At 50.3% G+C, this 21,386-nt stretch overlaps 1 protein-coding gene and 1 pseudogene across 1 annotated transcript in view; one reads left to right on the top strand and one right to left on the bottom strand.

Annotated features, from left to right (window-relative positions):
* The first annotated feature begins 10,627 nt into the window (after nucleotides 1–10,627).
* Nucleotides 10,628–21,386, top strand: part of FAM83F (family with sequence similarity 83 member F) — a 32,537-nt gene continuing 21,778 nt past the window's right edge. Inside the window, exon 1 of the mRNA XM_069102873.1 lies at nucleotides 10,628–11,232. Coding sequence (XP_068958974.1) covers nucleotides 10,747–11,232 — 486 coding nt within the window. The 5' untranslated portion in view covers nucleotides 10,628–10,746. The remainder of the gene's footprint in view (nucleotides 11,233–21,386) is intronic.
* The window catches only part of LOC138172977 (large ribosomal subunit protein eL29-like), an 813-nt pseudogene continuing 423 nt past the window's right edge, over nucleotides 20,997–21,386 (bottom strand).

Raw genomic sequence — 21,386 nt, forward strand, 5'->3', positions numbered from 1 at the left:
AAAAAAAGAGAAAGATATATTCCCTGCCCTCAAGGAGCTTATGATCTACCAGTTTTGTTAACTAAGGATTGCTTTTAGGATTATCTGTCTTGGGGTTAGAAAGAAGTTCTGGAACCTTCTCAATGGGCAGTTGAAACGGCCCACCACTACTGGACACAAAAGCAGGGTCACACACATTTTTATCTGGAGATAGCCAAGTGAGAAAAGACAAGGTGAGTGGGTGGTGGGAAAGCGCTTTAGGACACAGGAGCCAAACAGATTTCTGGAAACATGAGACAGGTGAGTTAGACCTTCCTGGTGGAAATGAGCTGAGGTGCTTAACTACAGGGATGGGAGCTGAGGGTATGCGTGACATATCTTTTTCCTCAATATGTTTTGCATGACGTTACCTGTATAATTGCTATGACTTTGTTTGCCTTCTCAGTGGGTGGGGGAGGAGCTGCAGAGAGAGAATATAGAACTCAAAACAATTTTAAATGCGTGTTATAAATAAATAGAAAAAAAGGAAGAAAAAGACAAAATATCCTCGTGATCTGCGAGAACATGAGGGCATCCTTAATGTGTGCTTATTGAGTTGGATACACATGGTCAGGGCAGCCCAGCCGGTCCCTTAAGGTAAGAGGCCAAATGAATGCTTTAGAATCCTGCAAGTGTGTGAACCTGAGGCCGGAGGGTCAAGATTTGCAGTGAGCATATACGTGCACACCCCCTTTCTCACACTTCTAAAACAACCCCTTACACTTCTATAGGGCTTCACAATTGACAAAACAACACTTTCCTACACCTTGTCTCAGCTGGTGATACAGGTGAGGAGAATGAGGTTCAGAGAGGGGCAGTGATTGGTCCAAGGTCACCTGGCTGTGTCCTGGGACCCCCTAATCCAGGGTTCTTTCAATGCCTCCCCTGCTGTCTCTCAGGCCTAGATCAAAGAGGGAAGTGGGCCAACATGGGGGCAGGGGCCAAGTAGCCCACACAAACCCACAGTGCCTCAGGGTCACATGTCGTGGACACACATGTCCTCCTCACCTCTCCAAGAAGCCTTGGCTGCACCGTCAGTGCCAAACTCCCAGCAAGTCACCGTCACTTGCCAGAGGTTTCCCAGGCTGCCAAGTGCCATCAGGTCAGGGGTAAACCAGTGTTACTCTTGGCCATTGTCCACTTTGGGTTCTTGACAGGTCCAACTTTCCCCCAGGCATCTGCTACTTAGCATGGCGTCCTGCTTCCCCAGCCATGCCTATAGTCCAAGGAGCTGCCAGGTTCCTGGCATGCAGCTGCTGTGCCAGGTCTAGGTAAGTTGTCTCTATAGTAGGTTCAGATGAGTCTGGGGAGAGCGGAGATGATGGAGATTCAAGAAAGTGCTTGGATGCATGTTAGAAACCAGCCCTTGGACCCTGAGGTCCAAGGATAGCCAACCAGAGGCAGGTTTGCAGAAGGCAAGGTCCTAAATGACTCAAGTGTGCATGTATTTTTCTAACATAAGAACTAAAGCATCAAAATAACAGAATCTCAAAGCTGGAAAGAACCTCGGAGGCCACGAAGTCCCACTGATACCCAAACATCAGAACCGCGTATACCAGCTCCAACAAGAACTCCTCCAGCCTCTACCTGAAGACCCCATGCCCACCCTTCCTGGTTTGGGGGTGGGAGAGAGGGAGGGAAAGAATGACCCATGACCTTCCTTCTACTTTGGGACAGCTTTGATTGCAGAATGTGCCACCACAGCTGTGCCAGGGGCCAAGCAGAAAAAAGTGGAATCATGCCTCTTCATGATGGCCCTTCAGAGACTTGGAGACAGTGATGGCTTTTCCCCCATCCTTCTCTTCTGCTGCTGAACATCCCTAGACCCTCCTAGGGCATCGACCCAAGCCCATTCATCATCCACTCTCTCCTTGGGTCACTTTCCAGCTGATCAGAGTTGTTCCTAAAATAATGTTGCCCAGAGGTGGACACAGTCGTCCAGCAGGGCCCCTGGCAGAGCAGGACAGAGCAAGTTTAGGAGGCTAGTGTTTCCTTAGCAGCCCTGGAAACTATGCCCTTAATGCAGACTGAGCCTGTGTTCTTCTGGGGCTTGGGATAGCTCGTTTGTGACCCCTGCTGAGGGGCCAAGGTCCATAAAATCCCCACATCTCTTTCAGATGACTTTCTTTCTCAATACATTGCCCTCCCGGCCCCTATCCTGTAGTTAGGAAGTGGATTTTTCGGACCCACATATAAGATTTGACATTTATCCTGATTCAGTTTTCTCTCTTTATATTTAGCCCAAAACTCAAGCCAGTTAGGATCTTTGGAGGCCTGGGCTTTGCCATCCAAACCATTCATTAACCAGCCTACCTCAGTCTACTGTGCCACTTGGAAATGTCCTGAGCACACCCTCTACTCTTTTGCCCAAGTTACAGCGCAGGGCCAAGCACAGCTTCCCAGGGGGCACTTCTGCCACTCAACCTGTCCCAAATCCATTGAGTTGCACAATTGTCTAGCTAAAGCCCAGAACGGTAACTAGCAGCTTTTGGTCACTGAATGGGGAGGCTGCTACTGAAGGATGGGGATGGATGGGGATGGATGGGGAGGAGAGACCAGACCAGAGCTCATCTTCCAATCTGTTGGGAAATTTTCTCTGTAAATGTTAAGCCCAGTTGTTTCTGTGCTAGAGAAGATGTGAGAACCCTCTAAATTTTGGTACCCTAGCTCAAACCCCACCACCTGCCCTCATTATGCCCTTACCTCACCACCTTTTCCATAAGAATTGAATGAGAGAGTTTGTCAAATGCTTGGCTAAGAAGGAGGCCAACTCTCTTGATAATACTCCCCTGTCTCCAAGTCTCTGAAAGGTCATCATGGAGAGGTGGGTTTTTTTTTCTGCTTGGCCCCAGAGGACGGGACCAGGCTCAGCATCCCCCTGATCTAATAATAATCATAATTAGAAATGGAGGTGGGGTTAGTTTAGCATGACTAAATGTCACTGATAAATCCGTGCTGGGCCTTTGGGATTATATTCCCATTTCTAAATATTTCTGTTTATCTGGGAGCACAAATACCACCATAAAGAAGGATGGACAGGGGTGGCTAGGTGGCACAGTGAATAGAGCGCCAGCCCTGGAGTCAGAAGGACCTGAGTTCAAATCCAGCCTCAGACACTTAACACTTACTAGCTGTGTGACCTTGGGCAAGTCACTTAACCCCAGTTGCCCTGCCTTCCCCCCTCCAAAAAAAAAAAGGATGATTATGTCTTCCTTCTGTTGGCAGACTCATCTTTGAGGTCATGTGAGGTCATGTGATGTGTGTATATATGTATGCGTGAATGAATGAACGAATGAATGAATGACATTTCAAACACCTACTATGTGCTAAGCACCAGGGATACAAATTCAAGAGTGAGAGAGTCCCTGTAACCCAAGGCCATTCTAATGGGGGAGAGTGGCAGACAAGGTAGGGATTTGTAGGCTAATCACACGGTTGGCAGGAGAACAATGGGCAGCCAAAGGACACGCCCTTTCCAGAAGTCCTGTAGGGCAGGACTGGATTACTCTTCTCAGAACAAGAACTGGAAAGAGTGCAGGGTGGACCGAGGCCAGAGTGAGGAGGAGGTGGCAAGATGCCAGGGAGGACGGTGCTGGATTTAGAGTTAGAGGGAGCTTAGTTCAAACCCTATCTCTGTCCCTTACAACCTGGGCAAGTCCCTGAGCCTGATAAAGAGGGAATTGAGCTAGATGCCTTCTTGGGCCCCTTTCTGCTGGTGATCTGGGCTGCTATGACCAAGTGAATAGAGCACCGGCCCTGGAGTCAGGAGGACCTGAGTTCAAATCCAGCCTCAGACACTTGGATTGCCAAATCCCCACCCCAGAGTGCTTGCTCCCCTCAATTCAGATTTGGATCGGGCATTCAAGGGGCCTTGGTGATCCCTCATTTTAGGCTCTGCGGAGACCATGCCTGTTTCATTCCTGAGTTTCTGTCCCCAGCACCTAGCATACAGCAGGCACACAGAAACATTTAGTGAATTAAATAGAAAAGGGAGGCACTCAGTAAGTGTGGGTCGATGGACTAGCAGCTGGTTTTGAGTCAGAATCACCTCAGAGCAGAGAGGAATCTCATAGGCCACCTAGTACTGCCTTGTCTTCTAGCCCAAAGCCACTCCACAGCATCCCAAGTGCCTCACAACTCTGAATTCTGGCCAAAGGGATCACTTCTCAGGCAGGGATCAGATGGGAGTCTTGGTGGCTGAAACAGACAAGCCAAGGGTCCTGGAAGGGAGTCAAGGTCCCCAGAGGCATCAGGTCCAGTCCCCAGGAGGCAAAGAAGTCCAGCAAGACTCCAATAAGCAAGTGAGAAAGAGAATCTGGAAAGGGGGAGCTGGCATTGGCCAGCCTGTCTCAGTCTGTCCTCCACTGGCTGCTAGGTCACTCCCCCCACCCCTCACCTGCCCTGGGCACACTGAAGGCTTCCCTCTGTACCCACTGATCAGCTGGGACTGCAAGAAGGAGGAGTTGTGGCCCTGTGCGACCTTGGACAAGTCCCTAGACCTCTCCTCTCTACAATGAGGGGGCCAGGCTAGAGAGGCTTTCAAGGCCCCTGCATTCTAAATGTCTGATCTGAGCTTTGGCTGAAAGCAAGAAGGAGCCTCAGCTGAGCCGGTCTTTGCTCCCCCTGGAACTCCAGCCTCTCCCTGAGCCAGCTGCATGACCATATGAGGGCTGAAAGTGTGCAGAAAACTCTGTGCTCGGTGATCTCCTTGGGCCTCACAATGACCCTCCGAGGCAGGTAATAAATGTAATTGCCCTTCCCCTGATTTTACAGGTAAAGAAGCTGGAGAAGTCATTTGCCCATTGTCTTCCAGCTACTAAGCAAAATCAGCGGGATTCAGTCATGTCTTCTGGATTGCAGATCTCCTGCACTATCCTGTGTCTCCTAGCCAATCAGATGGCACGGTACACATAATGCTGAATTTGGAGACCTGTCAAGGTAGAAGGCTTCCACTCCTATTGTATCTACAATTACAGCTGTCTCCATCTAGCCTGTTCTTACAGTGGGAATTCAGATATTTCAGGGGGTTGTCTGAGACCAGCTTTTCCATCATTCATCAAGTTTGAGCTTTACCAAGATTGGACGGATGGATGGATGGATGGATGGATGGATGGATGGATGGATGGATGGATGGATGGATGGATGGATGAATGGATAGAAAGATGGATGGATGAATAAATGAATAGATAGATGGATAGATGGATGAAAAAGTATTTATTAAATACTGCACTAGTCATTAGGGGTTAAAATCCAAAAGTGAGCTGGTTCCTGTCCTCAGGAAGCTAACATTTTAATGGGGAAAGTCACACACATATATAAAGGAATGGTAACCAGGGAGAGGTTGGTTTAGGAGACCACCAGGAGCCCCTGGGGAGTTGATTGGCATACCCTTTCCAGTAAGCTTATTTGATCATGCTTCCTGAGCTGTGGAGTGGATGGGGCAAGGCCAGGGCTAGGTGGAGGCAGGCAGTAAGAAGAGAGCTGGGGTAGGTGGGATCTAAGGGGCTATGAGATGAGGGTACAAAGCTTCACAACCAGGGCCCCAGTGCTTGCCTCCTGGAGGTGAGATCGGGGGAGGGAGCTGTCAGGGTCACAGACAGAGATCTCAGAGGTCATCTCGTCCAGCCTCCTCATGTTAACCATCAGAAAACTGAAGATCGGAAATCATGGGGCTAAGCCCAGGCTGCACAGTTAGTTACGTGGCAGTGGCCAGGTCTTCCAATGCCAAGCCCAGAACCCTTTTCTCTGAACCATTGGAGGTAAGGGCTGGCCAGCGGCCCTGGGATGACAACCTCAGACCTGTGCCAGCCTGGTGCCAGCCATCGGCCCATGGGGTGCCACCCTCCATGCCCAGCTGGGTGACCTCCAGCCATTCACTGTCTCCTGTTCTATTAAATGATGGGCTTGGACTCGAGGCCTCCAAGGTCTCTTCCTGCTCTAAATGGAGGGTTCTCACCCCCACCCCCAAGTTCTAACCGCTCCCCTTCAGTAAAGACGCAATGCCATGACCCTTCTGTAGCTATAATGAAATGTAAATGCGCTTGAGCAAAGGACGATTTCCCCCGGGAGACGCAGAGCACCCAAAGTTTTATAACAGGCGCTTGTGACACTAATTGCCACAAAGGGGGCCGACCTCCCCCCACCCCCGCCACCAGTGGAAATCTTATTGTAGGCTGTAACATGAGGTGGGCTATTTAGGGAATCAAATTACCCAGGAGGGCTGGGAAAGAAGCTCGTGCGGCGGATGAGCCTGGCTACAATTAATGTTAACGATGAGGTGTCAGCTTTGTTGAACACACTGCCAGGACCGGGAAGGAGAAGAGCCAAGGGAAGGGGAGGGGGGACAGGGTGGGCGGCTGACGGAAACGGCCCCCTGCGTCACGCCACTTCTGGGGGGATGCGTGGCCCGCTCAGAGAGGATGCTGCGATCAGAACTTGAGTTCTTGGGGAGACCCCCTCCACCCGTAGCGCTGGGGAAATCGGAGGCAGGACCAGCTCAAGCAGAGAGGGAGCTAGGGCTTTATTTTCCTGGAGTAGAAGTGACTCACTCCCAGGGCTGTATCCAAGTACTCAGCCCGCAGCAGTGGAAAGGACCCTAGATTAGAATGTAAGCGCCTTGAGGGCAGGGACCATTTTGTCTTCCCAGTGCAATCAGTATGGCAGTCCTGAAAGTCCAGCGGCTGATCCACTCACAAGGAAGACGGGGCACACCAGTGCCACCCTCTTCCTCTGGAAAGGACAGGGAGGGACGAATAGGAGGGAGGAAGAAGAGAACACAAGCTCTCTGAGGGCAGGGCTCATATACCCAGTTCCCTGCAAATCAGAGGGCTTCAATAACCTTTTTTTTTAATCGAATGAGCTCTGAATTTGACAGGAGAGGGCCTAATGTCCAGCTGTCTCTTCGGCCACTGAACTTTGCTGGTTCTCAGTTTCCTTGCCTGGGAGACCCCTGGCCTAAATGGCTTCAGAGACATCTTCCAGCTCTAGCCCTATGATCATCTGACTTTCTCCCTTTCCCTCAGACCTTTGTGTGACAGCTGGGTGGTCCACTGTATAAAGCACTAGGGCTGGAATCACGAAAGTTAAAGGCCTGAGTTCAAATCCCACCTCAGACAGTAGCTGTGTTACCCCAGGCAAGTCACTTAAGCTCTGTTTCTCCATCTGTAAAATGGGGATAATAGCACCTCCCTCCCAGGGTGATTGTTAGGATGAAGTGAGGTGATATTTGTAATGGGCACATAGTAAGTGCTACAGATATTATTGTTATCTTTGAAGTGTTTCCGGAGACAAAAAGGCCACTCGGGTATAGAGTGAGAAGTGAGACCCCAAGCGAGATCTGAGAACCTCTGGAAATGAGAGTCAAGCTGTACTGCCACAGCTGACCCGGATTATGTAAATGACTAAGATGGGAAGTTGTTAAACCTCAATGGCTATGAGAGAGGAGGAGAGAGACAGAGAGAGAGACATGGAGAGAGAAGGAGAGAGGAGGGAAAAAGGAGGGGAGGGGAGGGGAGGAGAAGGAGAGAAAGAGAGAGAGGGGAGAGGGAGAAACAGAGAGAGAAGGAGAGAGGAGGGGAAAAGGAGGGGAGGGCAGGAGAAGGAGAGAAAGAGAGAGAGGAGAGAGGGAGGAGGGAGAGAAAGGAGAGAGAGAGAAGGGGAGGGGAGGGGAAAAGGTGAGGAAAGAAGGGAAGGGGAAGAGGGAGAGAAAAAAGAGGAGAGGGAGAGAAACAGAGACAGAGAGAGAAGGAGAGAGGAGGGGGAAAGGATGGTAGGAGAGGGAGGGAAAGAGAGAGAGGAGAGAGGGAGGAGGGAGAGTGAGAGAGAAAGTGTGTGTGTGTGTCTTGCTTCCCAATGCTCAAACACATATTTTGAAACTCTAATATAGTAATCAGTCCTCTGGCAGCCTCTATTACTGAAAACACACACGTGCTTTAAATTAAAATGGTATGGCTGGTTAGCAGCCCCATGTACTATGTGGTTGCATTTCTGTTTGTTTTTAAAATCTGTGATGCTGGAGGGCACTGGGTTGACAGCCCCAGGGTCCTCCACTCCCAGAATATGGATGAATTGGACTGAGGAGACAGAATCAATTACCCTTTAGCTTATTTAGTCCCAAAGTGAGACAGAAGAAGCACAGAATCATAGACTGGGCTAGAAGGGCCCTTAGAGGTCACTGAGACTGACCCTTCCGTGTCACAAAGGAGGATGCCCACAGAGGGTAAGTGACTTTCCAAGGTCAGACAGATTATAAGTATGTGAGGCAAATTCAAACCCAGGTCTTTCTGATTCCAAGCCCAACACTTTATCTTATGCTTTAGGGGTCTATTCTCTGCTACCAGGGAGAGGGAAAGTGGGGCCAGCCTTGTCCTGGGGCCCTCATCCAGGAGACACCAGATGGCCCAGGTCAGCCTGAACCACATCATGGCTCTTGAGCTGAAAGTCAAAGACCATTTAGCCAACTTCCTCATCTTACAGAAATGGAGATTGAATTGGTCAAAGTCCCACAGGTATAAAGCAGAAGAGGTAGGATTTGAACCCGGGTCCTCAAACTCCTGAGTCAGTGTTCTTTCCGTGATACTATATAAACGTTTTGCTGTTGGTAGCCCTTCCTTTCTGACAAGGACCAGTGACATCACTGGTGATACCCTGACTTGCCAGTGAATTGAATTTGCCTTTTTTGTATATATTTACATGTGTCTGTGTTGTCTCCCCCAGTAGATCCGAAGCTTTTGGAGGGCAGGAATTGTGTCTTTTTTGTATGTCTTTCTATGTCTACTGATCAGTTGATCAGTTAACAAGTATTTCTTAAGCACTTGCTTTGTGTTGGACACTGGGCTAGTTTGGGGTACAAAGAAAGGCCAAAACAGTGCCTCCCCTCAAGAAGCCTTCATTCTAATGGGGGAAACAATACACAGAAATCAGAACATACAAGATACATGGAGAGTGATGGAAAGATGACCTTGGAGGGGATAGCATTAGTGCCTGGGGGACTTGGAAAGTTCTCCTGGAAGGTAACCCTAGAACTGAATCTTAAAGGAAGCCAGGGATTCATAGAGGCAGAGGTTCAGAGGGAGCATTCTGGGCAGAAGGCACAGCTAGTGCAAAGGCATGTAGGTGAAATCTGACACCGCTGACGTGGGTCAGTATGACTGGATCATAGATTTCATGGAAAGGAATAAGATATAAGAAGACTGGAAAGGTATGAAGGCCCCAGGTGGTAAAAACCTTTACACTTCAAACAGAGACCTGGAAGAGAGGAGAGCGCAGCCAGAACAGAGATGACAACCTGGGCCAGGGGTGGGGAACCTGCAGCCTCGAGGCCACATGTGGTCCTCTAGGTCCTCAAGTGCAGCCCTGCAATTCCAGTAATACTGGCCAATGTTGGCATTGCAGGTCACAGGGAGAACAAGAGTGAGGCACCAGGAGAGTTGAGAAAATGAAAGATTATTGTCGAATAAAGAAAATTTGGAGTTCTTAAATGAGGAAGTGGCCACTTTGAGTGATGGCAAAGTCAAGGGTATGATCATCCCTGAGGTAGACGGAAGAAAATGGGTCGCTTAGACTAGAAACTAGGAAGTTAGGGTATTTGAGAGAATAGCTTCAGGGTCTGGCTCCTGTCTATTGTTCAGTCCTGTCTGACTCTTCATGACCCCATTTGGGGTCTTCTTGGCAGAGATACTGGACTGGTTTGCCATTTCCTTCTCCAATTCAGTCTACAGATGAGGAAACTGAGGCAAACTGGGTTAAGTGACTTGACCAGGGTCACACAGCTAGGAACTGAGTTTTTCTGACACCTGCCTAGACCCAGCTGCTCCCGGTCTGGCTCATAGGTGCTTAATAAATGCTTGTTGATTGACTTCAACAGGGACTACGTGAGGGAACCAGAGGAACAAAAATAAGGCTGGTGACAACCTCTTGTCTGCCCAGAGATGTCTGCCTCCCAAGCGGTCTGGTGCTGGGGAGGCCCAAAGGGGCCCGAGGGTGTGGTTCTGTGTGGAAGAAAGGCCATACAAAAACCTCACAACAGTCTTCTTCCTGGTGAAAAGCCCACTCGGCCCAGCCCTCCTCTTCTCCCTTGGCCTACGCACCTTCCAATGGATAGAAACAGTGTATGTTGGGTATTGGAGTCTCTTATTAGTTCCACAAAAGGAGGCATCATGCTTCATTTCAACTTTGTATATCTCCTCTAGCGCAGGGCTCTAAATAGGTGGCATTTGTTGAATAACGTGACAGAAAAAACCAGACCATAGGAATGCATCAGTCCTCCTCCCTTCCCTTCCCCCCATTTACAAACGGGGAAACTGAGGCTCGTGAAGGCGGCTTGCCCAAAATCAGAATCACCAAAAGGCAGAAGGGGAAGGAAGGGATGTCCGGGGCTGCTCAGAATCCCCACGCCAACGTTCGCCTCCTCCGAGCACGTTTTCGCCTTTCCCAAGAATGCCCGGTGATTCCCCAGGAGGGGAACCAGGTGAAGCGAGGCAGACACCTCCCTTTCCCGCACAGCTCTTCTCCCTGCCCTTGCGCCCCAGGGCGCACCGGGCTGCAGCGCAAGGAAGGGGCAGCTCAGCTGGTCCTGGCCCGCGCGGATTGGCCCGCGCCCGGCTTGGGGGCGGAGCTCCCGCCAGGTGAGTCCGGGTCCCGCCCCGCCTCGGGCGCCCAGGTGTGCTGCGGACCGAAGCCTGGGAGCCCAGAGGAGTTCCAGCTCCGGCGTCCCCGCCGCTGGCCGTCATGGCCGAGTCGCAGCTGGGCTGCCTGGACGAGGCTCACGTGAACGAGAAGGTGACAGAGGCGCAGGCCGCCTTCTACTACTGCGAGCGGCGGCGGGCCGCCCTGGAGGCGCTGCTGGGCTCCGGGGACCAGGCCTACCAGGACGTGCTGACCCGGGAGCGGCTGCGCGACTTTCTGTCCGCGCCCGAGCGCCAGGCGCTCCGGACCGACTGGCGCCCATATGAGGTGCAGGATCCGGCCCCTGCCAAGGGCAAGGGCAAGGGCAAGACCAAGGGCCAGGCTCCCGCCCCCGCCGCGCCTGCAGCCTCCCTGGCCTACTGGCCTGACCGTTCGGACACCGAGGTGCCCCCACTCGATCTGGGCTGGACGGACAACGGCTACTACCGGGGCGTCAGCCGCGTCACCCTGTTCACCCACCCTCCCAAGGAGGAGAAGGCGCCCCACCTCAAGGAGGTGATCCGGACGATGATCCAACAGGCCCAGAAGGTAGGGGTTCCTTCCTCGCTGCGCCCTAGCGTGCGCCCCAGGTCCCCCCCCCTCCCCAGCGCCTACCGATGGAACCCTCCCCCCACTTCCCGGGCAAGACTCCAGGCCTGAAAGTTAGCTAGGTGAGAGGCGCAAGATGCTAGGCCCCTAATGGGCCGTGGAATCCCAGGATTTCGTGCTGTAAGGGACCCTGGAGGTCCTCTAAGCCAGTGGAGAAGTGATCAGCCCGGGCTGGCCCAGCCAACAGGTAGCAGATTTTAATGCTGCTCCTGGGCCTCCCCAACCTTTCGCTCTTGACGCCCACACCACCGCCTGGTAGAGATTTCAATTTCATTACTTCCTCCTGCGGTCATCTGGGTATAGAATGATAGAGAAGTGGCCAGGGTGGTGAATCTCACAGCATCACAGGACTATATGCTGGCAGAAACTTTGGGGTCATCTGTTCCAAGCCTCTTTTACAGATGAGGAAACTGAGGCCCACAGAGTGTCCAGATCCTCACAGTAATACGAGTCAGAAGGAGGATTTGAACCCAGGTCCTCTGACTCTCCTGGCCAGGCTCTTTGCACACCGAGTAGATTGCATTCTGACTGCAGCTGCCTCTCCTTTCTCTCTTCCCTCCTTCCTTTCACTCCCCAGCCCCCCAAGTGCGTGGCTCTGGGGTGGAACGTGGTTGTCACCTTCTCGTGATCTCTCTGGCCCTTCCCTCTCTGCTCTCCAGGCTTGGCACCTGCAGGACCAGGTGGCCATCAGAGGTCACTGCCTCACGGAGTCCCAGTCTCTTCATCTGCATAGAGGTGGAAAACACACTTGCACTCCCTACATCACAGGTGCTCGGCAAACCTGCCCTAAAACTGCCAAACTAAAAGCTATTTTGCTTTTCCCCCTTCCCCCACTTCTCCGGTCTTGCCAGTTTGGTTGACTAGCCACACCTCTCTAGGTGTGTTTAGCATTTAAGGCCCCACCCCCAAGCCACTGTACCCTGAGGCCAAGCAGAGGATGAGCTGGGAAGGCTGCAGTGGGGGAAGGGTCGTGGGCACCGAGCACCTTAGCGTCTAATCTAATCAGCAGAGACTCCCCAGGGAGGACACCCCTAGGTTTAATGGGCTGCTGGGGTGGGGGAAGGGGCTCCTTTTGTAAACTCCCCTTGCAGATTTCGACTTTATGCCCCCACCCACAACATGGGGATCCGCCTCCTGCCCGGTCCCTGTGACTTTTGGACTCAGACCTGCTTTTCTGAGAACTGGGTTGTGGAGGGGAGAGGCCTTTTGGAAAAAAAGTTTGCTTGGGTTCAGGGAGGGGGGCTGTCTGTAGGAATAGCTTTGTTGCCTTCCTCTCTTGGGGAAAATGGGTGGGCTCAGGCTTTGTTACAAAGGCCACCTGACCAGGATGGACTTTGTGGGATGGATTCAGCTGGGGTGGGGGAGCTGACCCGCAGATCCTGGACAGAAATGTTAACCCTTCACTGTCCAGACAGTTTCTCTAAGCCTTCCTTGTACAGGGTTGTATTTATCCCTCCCCTCAACACATACACACACATATAAAGACACAGATTCAGAACTGGAAAGGACTTTAGAGATTATCCACCCCAACCCCTTATTTTCTAGATTAGGAAAGGTGGGACTGGAACCCTGGTGTTCCTTCTCATCTTTCACTCATCCGCCAAAATGTCTTTTCCAAGTAAAAGTCTGACCACGTCACTCCCTTACTCTATAAACTGTGGTTCCCTATTACCTCTATAATCAAATATAAAGCCTTTCATGACCTGACTCCAGCCTCCCCTTTCAGCCTCCGCACCCATTCTTCTCCATGTGCACTACAGTCTACCTTCTTGGGGTCCCTCACACCAACTCTGTTCCTCCTCCTGGTCTGGCCTCCATGCCTGGGATACATTCCCTCCTCCGCTTCGCCTCTGAGAATGCCCACTCCAGAGTGATCGCTACATAAGCCTTTCCCTATGTTAGGTGGGTCTGGTCATCATGGACTGAGTATTTACCATGCCCTGAACCAGGTCCAGGGTGCTATGAGAATATGGCACCAGGTGGGGATCTCCATTCAAATCAACACCAGTGCAGGGCAGGGACACCAATTGTTAAGGGAGGACAGCACAGAATTCATCTGTGATTTGCTTAAAAATGCAGTTACAACAGAAATAGACAAAAGTGTCAACTTATCTCCAGTCATCAAGAAATGTTTGAGTACCTACTGTATGCAGGAGACTGGGATACAAGCTGTAGAATAAGGGGGAAAAGAAGTAGGTGACACCTCAGAGCATCTGAGTGCCAGTCCTGGACTTACCACTGACTAGGGGAGTAGCCCTGGGTAAGTCAATTCCCTTTTCTTGGCTTCGGTGCCCTCTTCTGTAAAATGAGAGAACTGGACTGGAATGATACCTAGCATCCTTTCCATCACCAAATCCTACTCAATTCAGTTCAACATGGGTTCAGTGCTTACTCTTGCATGAAATTTCCCAGCTGGGAGCCCTCTGTACTCTCTGTCATTCTTACCCCTCGGTTTCCCCAGCCTTTGGGGCCTATTCAACTGGGCTCTTCCTTCTTCCTTTTCACCCAGAGGAAGGGAGCTGCTTGTCTTCCTTCTTCAGACAATGAAAGGGCTGAATGGGGAGTTGTTCGGCATTCCTTCAGTGCTGCCAGATGGGGAATATCTTTAGTAGCAGTGGTGAAAGGGAAGGGGAGGGATGGTACAATGAAAGAATGAGCAGTGGGGCAGGAGAATTTAGGCCTTACTACCAAATCCTTCTTCACCTTTCCTCTACCTACCCACTCCCATTGGTAGAGAAGACCAAGTAAGGCAGAAGAGGTGAGCTCTGAGTGAGACCCTGATGGAAGGGTGGGTAGGTGAGGGAATGTGGAAAGGCACCTCCTTTCCCCTTTATAAGCATCATCACAAGCTTGCATAGAGTCAGGGAATTTAAGATGAGAAGAGACAAGATAGGTCAGGAGCTTAATGAGAAGATTCATCTGTATGAACCCATTCTGTATTCTACCAATGGTTTCATGAAACCAATAAGATTACGTATTTTTATGAATCAATGTAAAGTCCCGCACTTGGGATCAAAAACTCAACTGCCCAAATATGGGATAGGTGAAAATGTGTCTAGAAAGCAGAAAAAGACTTGGGTTTTAGTGAGTGGAAGTTTAGCAGTGTTACATGGCTAGCCAGAAACCAAGTTAAACTAGGCTCTTTCTTTTCCCTTTTCACACCACCTTTTCATGATTTATAGCTCATAAAATGATTTCTACACATTCATCCATCCTCATAGCAACCCTATGAAGCAGTGTAAGTACTCTCACAGAGGAGCATCATAGTCTTAGAGCTGGAGGTCATTAGACACGAGTCTAAGTCCCCTGTTTTACAGATGAGGAAGGTGAGGCACAGAGTAGTTAGCTGGCTTGCCCATGGTCATACAGCTAGTCTGAGGTAAAATCTGAACACAGACCTTCTGACTCCTGGTCTGGTATTCCTTCTGACCCTCAGCAGCCTCAGGTTAAGTGAATTTATTTATGGGGAGAATAAGGAAGTGACTGTCCCACTGGCCAGATTATAATCAATTCAAGGAGCCACATTTAAAGAAGTATATGGGGGAGCTGGAAAAGGATGATAAGGATAATGAGGGGGCTTGAAACTACCCTCTCTGAAGAATGACTGGAGGCCCCAGAGATGGCTAGCCTGAAAAAGAGAGGGACTTATTGGTGGGGAGGTGTGCTTTCCATCGTCAAATATTGGCAGAGTTCTCAGAGAGAAGAGAGATTAGATCTGTTCCGCTGAAGCCCAGAGGCCAGACAGTTGCAGGAAGATCTAGGGGCTTAATCAGAGGAATTTCCTGGCAAGCAGAGCTGCTGCCCCTGGTAAGCTGCTTAGTTCAGCAGTGAGTGAGCTTGTCACTGGAGTGGAGCAAGTAGAGAGGCTTCCTGACAATTTGTGGGCTGTTGCAGAGGGGATTTGGTAGTATTTTCCCACTCCAGATTCTGTATGTCTCTATCCATTTTAACCCAACATAGGTCACCAGAGATTTCTCTGCTCACTTTGGCAGTCATTGGCCCTTCTATCCATCAAATTACAGAATTTTGGAGCTGGGAGAATTCCCAACCCAAAGCTAGACTGGAAGGTGGCTGGCTGTTGTGGGCCCCACTGGGTCGTTTCTTTTCCAGACTAAATATCGCCTCCTCCCCAACTCCCACCCCTGAGTTTCTTCTGCCCCCAGATGGCCTAATTTCTGGTGGCTTAACAGATAGAATGTTGGACTTGGAAATGAGAAGTCCTTGGTGGGACTCAGATATTCATCAGCTATGTGGACCTGGGCAAGCCAATTCACCTTTCTAGGTCTCAGCTTTCCCATCTAAAACAAGGAGGTTGGACTAGGTGGTTTCTAGGGTCCCTTCCAGCTCTGGAATTCTTCTGGGCCTCAGTTTCCCCATCTGTAAAATCAGGACTTGGTGGTCTCTGGGGACTCTTTCAGCTCTAGATCTGGGATTCTACACAACCCCAGTGCCGATGGAGTATTTCCTGAAGGAAGCTTTTGCCTGAGGCAGGGCTGGCTGGGGAGACCAGGAGAAGAGAGGGTTACAAATGGTTTACCTCGATGTGGGTTTACCTCGATGGATGACTCATGCTTTTATTATACAACTTTATAGTTTAAAAGAGAAAGGCAGCCTCCTACAGTGGACAGGGAGCTGGCTTCAGAGTTAGGAAGACCTGCTGGGGCCTGCCTGGCTGGGTGACCCTGGACATGTCCCTTCGCCTCTCACCATCCGAGGCAGGTCCCCAAGACAGCACATTTCAGAGCGGGGCCGACCTGCTCTGCCAGAGGAATTTTCTTCATCTGGGAGCTCCCTGTCCAGGTGAAATCAGAGGTTTGGTCTCAATGTCTTTGTGGTTTACAAAGCCCTGGGAAGGAGAGAGTACATGTATGTTCATTCCCATTTCTATTAATGCGGAAACTGAGGCTCAGAGAAGATGAAGTGGACAAAGCCACACAATCAGTCCTATTTGACCCGTCAGATCCCCTGTTCTTGTTGTCTGGAAGCCAGGACGTCTGTGACCACAAGGGGGCTGGGCTGGTTAAAAAGGGCGGGCTAGTAAACTCTTTTACAAGGTCAATGAAAGGGAACAAAGCAGATGGGCAGGCCTGTACCGTGGCTATGGTTCTGTAACCTTGAAGTAGGACATAAAGGATCCTGGCTGGAAGGGCTCTTGGAAACCTTCATTTTACAAATGAGGAAACTGAGGCTGAGACGGGGTCAGACAGTGGGTGTGCAGCAAAGCTAGGATTTGAATCCGGGACCATGCTGTACAGGGCTTCAGACCCCTAACCATCCGCACGCTTCTTTCAGGGTGGATGACTCATGTTGTTCTGCATTAGCTGTGGGTATATATGTATGTGCATCTGTGTCTCCCCTAATAGACTATCAGCCCAATGAGGGCAGGCATCATGCTTTATTCTTTATTCTTTGTTATTCAGTTGTTTCTGTTGTATCTGACTCTCCGTGACCCCATCTGGGGTTTGCTTGGCAGAGATACTCGAGGGCTTTGCCTTGTCCTTCTCCAGCTCGTTTCACAGATGAGGAAACTGAGGCAGGCAGGATGAAGTCACTTGCCCAGGGTCACAAGCTAGTACATATCTGAGGCTTTATTCTTAAATCTCCATGGCACTGAATACAGTACATTGTATGTAACAGGTATTTAGTAAAAGTTTATTGAGTGAGCCTGCCAGGGCCCCTAAAATGTTCACCTTTAAAGCCTCTTCACCAGGTCATGGCCTTGTTGCTAGAAGGCCCCTGTTAGAATTCATACACATTATCCAGAAGGCCTCATGGTCAGCACCCACTCTGGAAAGGACCTGTGAGGGAGCAGAGCAGGGCCCTGAGGGCCTGGGACGGTGGTCTGGAGAATCTGGGGATAGGACCTAGTAGGAAATAGCCAGGAATTATCTGGAATATGAGGGAGAGCAGGCCGGCCTGATTGGACAACCTTGTGAGGGGTGTGTGTGTGTATGAGATAGGGGTGGCAAGAAGGCACAAGACTTCCCCCCAGAGAAGTTGGGTTATATCCAAGAATAACTTTAAATTAAACAGGAAAAGACCCCTGAGAGAGGGAGGGAAGGAGAACAAAGCTTCATTAAGTGCCAACCACCGTGCTCAGTGTTTCACTGATATTATCTTGTTTGAACCACTGACCCCCTCGTTTTACAGAAGAAGAAACTTGGGCCTAGCAGGAGGAAGGGATCGGACCAAGCTCAGAGGGCGTCATGTAGTGAAGTGGGTAGTGATGGTGGCAGGATATCTTCACGTCCTCAGGCGCTGGTCCTGCCCCCTCTTGTCACTAGGATAAAACAGTTTTCTCAGCCTGGGCCTTAAGACCAACTGGAGTTGTTGGTAGAGAGGTCTGACACCAGCTTCCTCCTCCCGCTAAGATCATATTATCCCCTTGGGCTAACTCTGCCTTTCAGGCAGCCTGGGCTCCCAACGGCTCCTCGAATCTGACATTTTCTCTCTGGGTATTTGCTCAGGCCATCTGCTGTGGGACTGGGGGGAGGGAAGGAGATAGCCCTTCTTGGTTACCCCCAGGACACAACTGAGGGTGAGTGTGCAACGAAGTCTGTGGACCCCGATTTTAGGCATGGTATAGCAAGCTTTGGGGATGGGGAGCCAGAGGTAGAATACAGCCAAGGCCTGTACCTTCCCTCAGGGAGCTTATAATCTGCAGGAAGCCCTCATTACTCATCCTGGAGATGTTCCTGAGGGGCATGAAGGATGAGACAAGGCACAGAAATGTTGAACAGCAGAAGACATAGCTGCCATTAAGCACATGACCTTGGGTACAGAACCATTCTGGTTCTAGGAGTCTCAGTTTCTGTCTGTAAAAAAGGGGGTTAAAACAGCAGGGTTGCTGTGAGGAAATGGCTTTTTATGCCTTGTGTCATTTTAAAAATTTTTAATTTTTTTCAATGAACAAAAATCCATTTTCTTTTCTCTTCCATTGGGGAGGGAAAAAAAAAGCAAAACAAAACTTTTGTAACAGCAAAACAAACTCCCCCGTTGGCCACACCCAGAAAGCCTCTGATTCTGCGCCGAGTCCGTCGGCTCTCCCTCAGGAGGTGGGCGGCAGGTTTCGTCGGGAATTCTCTGGAGTCGCGGCTAGTTGTTGCGTTGATCAGACCTGAGTCTTTCAAAATTGTCTTTTCAATGGTTTGATGGTTACATAAGTTGTTCACTTGATGCTGCTCACTTCCCTCTGCATCAGTTCATACAAGTCTTCTTAGATTTCTCTGAAACTATCCTTACAACAGTATTCCATTACATTCATATAACATATTTCATCTATTCCCCAGTTGATGGGCACCATCCCAATTTCTAGTTCTTTACCAACACAAAAGGGGTGTAGGGTATTCAGGCAGAAGTAGGACCTCCACGGTGAGGGCTCTCATCTCCCTTTGGTTTCTGTCTGTCCCCCAGCTCTCATTTGTGGTTCAAGAAGTAAACTGAGAGATGGGCTATCATCAGTGAGTGAGGGGGACGTGCACCCCAAGTATGGGAAGACTTCCCTTGGAGGAATGGGCAGATGAGAATGTTTGTTCCAACAGCCATGATAACGGCTAACACAGGTGCCGTGGAGCCCTGAAAGCCTGGTTGGCCGTTGAAGACACCAAGGTCATCTGCTAGATCCCAGGCCATCGCCAATCATCCTGACCCTGGAAGAGAGAGTGAGGCTGTTAGCTTTTCACATCATTTAAATCTAATTCATCCAGTTCAAGACGTCACTTCGTGATGTAACTGGTCCTCTTAAGAAATGAAGCATGAACAGCCACCCCCATCACAAGCCTCCTTCCATACCTCTGGGCCCTTTTCATCTTTCTTTAATCTCTTTGAGGCACACACTTGGTAGTGGCAGCACGCTGGGTCACGGGTCACTCCTGGGGGCACAGGGCCAGACTGCTTTCCAGAGTGGCTGGATTGACTCAGCAGCCATGCATTGGCATGCTTGTTTTCCTGAATTTGCATTTGCAGTTCATCTCTTTTTTTGGCAAGCCGATAGATGAGCACTGAGTAAATGTGAGGTGTCTATTAATGAGGACAATGATGAAATGGGAGCCGGTGGGTAGTAAATGACAAGGCTTCACAAGTTCCCAGAGGAGGCTTCCTGCAGTCGGTGAAGTTGGGCACTGAAGCACGGGTAAACTTCCAAGAAAGGGAGGAAGAAAGCCTTCCAGGCTGGGGGAAGAGGCTGAAGCCTGAGCCAGAGATGCTACAAAAGAGCCCTAGACTTGGAGTCAGAGGCCCCGAGTGCGAGTCCTGCCACTGTCTGGCTGTGTGACCTAGGGTCGGTCAGGTTGCCCACCTAGGTTTCTCTTTTCCTTCTCTGTCTCTTGAGGTCAGAGTTGGGAGTGCAGGTTCAGATGTGAAAGAATTCACTCAGACCTTCTCTTTTAGCCAGTGACAGCTTTTTATTTTACACAAAAAGCATCACGGGCCTCCTTAGCAAGAAAACTAGATGAGACTGTGATATTCGGGGCTTACGCTTATGTAGAGGTGTCAGAGGCTTTGTGGGGGTTGAATTTTAGGGATAGAACAAGGAAGATGAGGGAGACAAGGGAAACTTTAGGACCCAGGATGGGGGAGACAAGGAATTTTGTGGTCCAGGACCCAGGGAAGTTTTATGCCATTTCAAGATAAGGGGAAGAGACTTCAGTACGCCTTAGAGAATAAACTAGGAAAAAGCAACTCTTAACCCTTGGGGTACTGTTTGTATCCTCATCACATCGAGGGAAAGTTCTTTAGAAACTGCAGTTATTTTAATGTCTTCTGTAGAGACCAGGCAGGTCTTGGGTAGCTCCAATAGAAAGCCTAATGGCCACCATGTTGTAAAATGAGCTGAATCCTCACCTCTGCTCACCTACTAGGAACCCTTCCAAATCTGCTGACTGCTCCAGGAAGCCTGCCTTGATTCCCCTCACCACTGTTAGCACTCTGCCCTCCAAGAAGTCACTCTGCGTGCATGCTGCGTTTCATTCTCTAAGTCTATGCTATTTCTGCCCAGTAGAACTGGTGTCTCTTGAGGGCAGGCACTATTTCATCTTTGTCTTTTAACCCCTTGCACCAGCAGAGTGCCTGGCACACAACAGATGGTTAGTAAACATTTGCCGTTTAGGATTTAGGGCAGCTGGGGGGTGGGGGGCGGCATAGAACACAGGGCATGGGGCCTGGAATCAGGAAGACTCTTGTTCGGGAGTTCACATATGTCCTTGGACACTTACTAGCTGTGTGACCCTGGGCAAGTCACTTCCATTCTCTGGGTCTCAGTTTCTCCCTCTGTAAAATGAGGCTCTTCCAGCTCTAGCCTAGATCTGCCCTAGGATCCTGGGTGAATCCTGCCCCTCACCCCAAGTGGGTTGCCACAGCCCTAGGTTCAGAGACAGGCAGCCTCTTCTCCGTCCGATACAGAGAGCCTGCGCAGTCAGTGGCTTTGCCATGTCCTTTCAAGTGTTTTCATCTGATACTTGGCAGGGAACACTGAGTTAAAAGTGGGCACCAGAGCCTGATCTTGGGTCCCCTGGCCCTCTGCTGCAGTGTCCACCAGCATATTTCCCTCCCATTCCACACCCACAGCAATGTCCCTTAAAGCTCTCTGCTCTGGGAGCAGATGCCAGGAGGACAGGCCAATGACAAGGTATGTTGTGCTTGCCTTCTTTTTTTCTTATTTATGACTCACCATTTTCTTTATTTGTACAAAATAGTGAATAATCATACCCTGGCTGGGAAAAAGGGAGATTTTAGCTTTAAACAAGTCCTTCGGTTCTGAAGCATCTATTTTGAAGGCTTGGGACCAGCAGCTTTAGCCCCAGCATCTTTGGGTTTGGACTCTGCAGGCTTAGCAGCCTTAGAATCAGACTTGGCTGCCTTGGGATCGGACTTGGCAGCCTTGGAATCAGACTTGGCAAACTTAGGGTAAGACTTGGCGGCCTTAGCATCAGATTTGGTGGCCTTGGGGCCAGATTTGGTAGCCTTGGGATCTGACTTACTGACCTTGGTGGCAGACTTGGCGGCCTTGTGGTCAGTGGGCTTGGCAGCCTTGGGGTCAGTGGGCTTGGAAGCCTTGGGGTCAGTGGGCTTGGCAGCCTTGGGGTCAGTGGGCTTGG

This window comes from Petaurus breviceps, unplaced genomic scaffold, assembly GCF_028583685.1.
Source record: "Petaurus breviceps papuanus isolate PSGF00001 unplaced genomic scaffold, PetGlider_PUasm1.0 558, whole genome shotgun sequence".
In the NCBI taxonomy this organism is placed as follows: domain Eukaryota; kingdom Metazoa; phylum Chordata; class Mammalia; order Diprotodontia; family Petauridae; genus Petaurus; species Petaurus breviceps.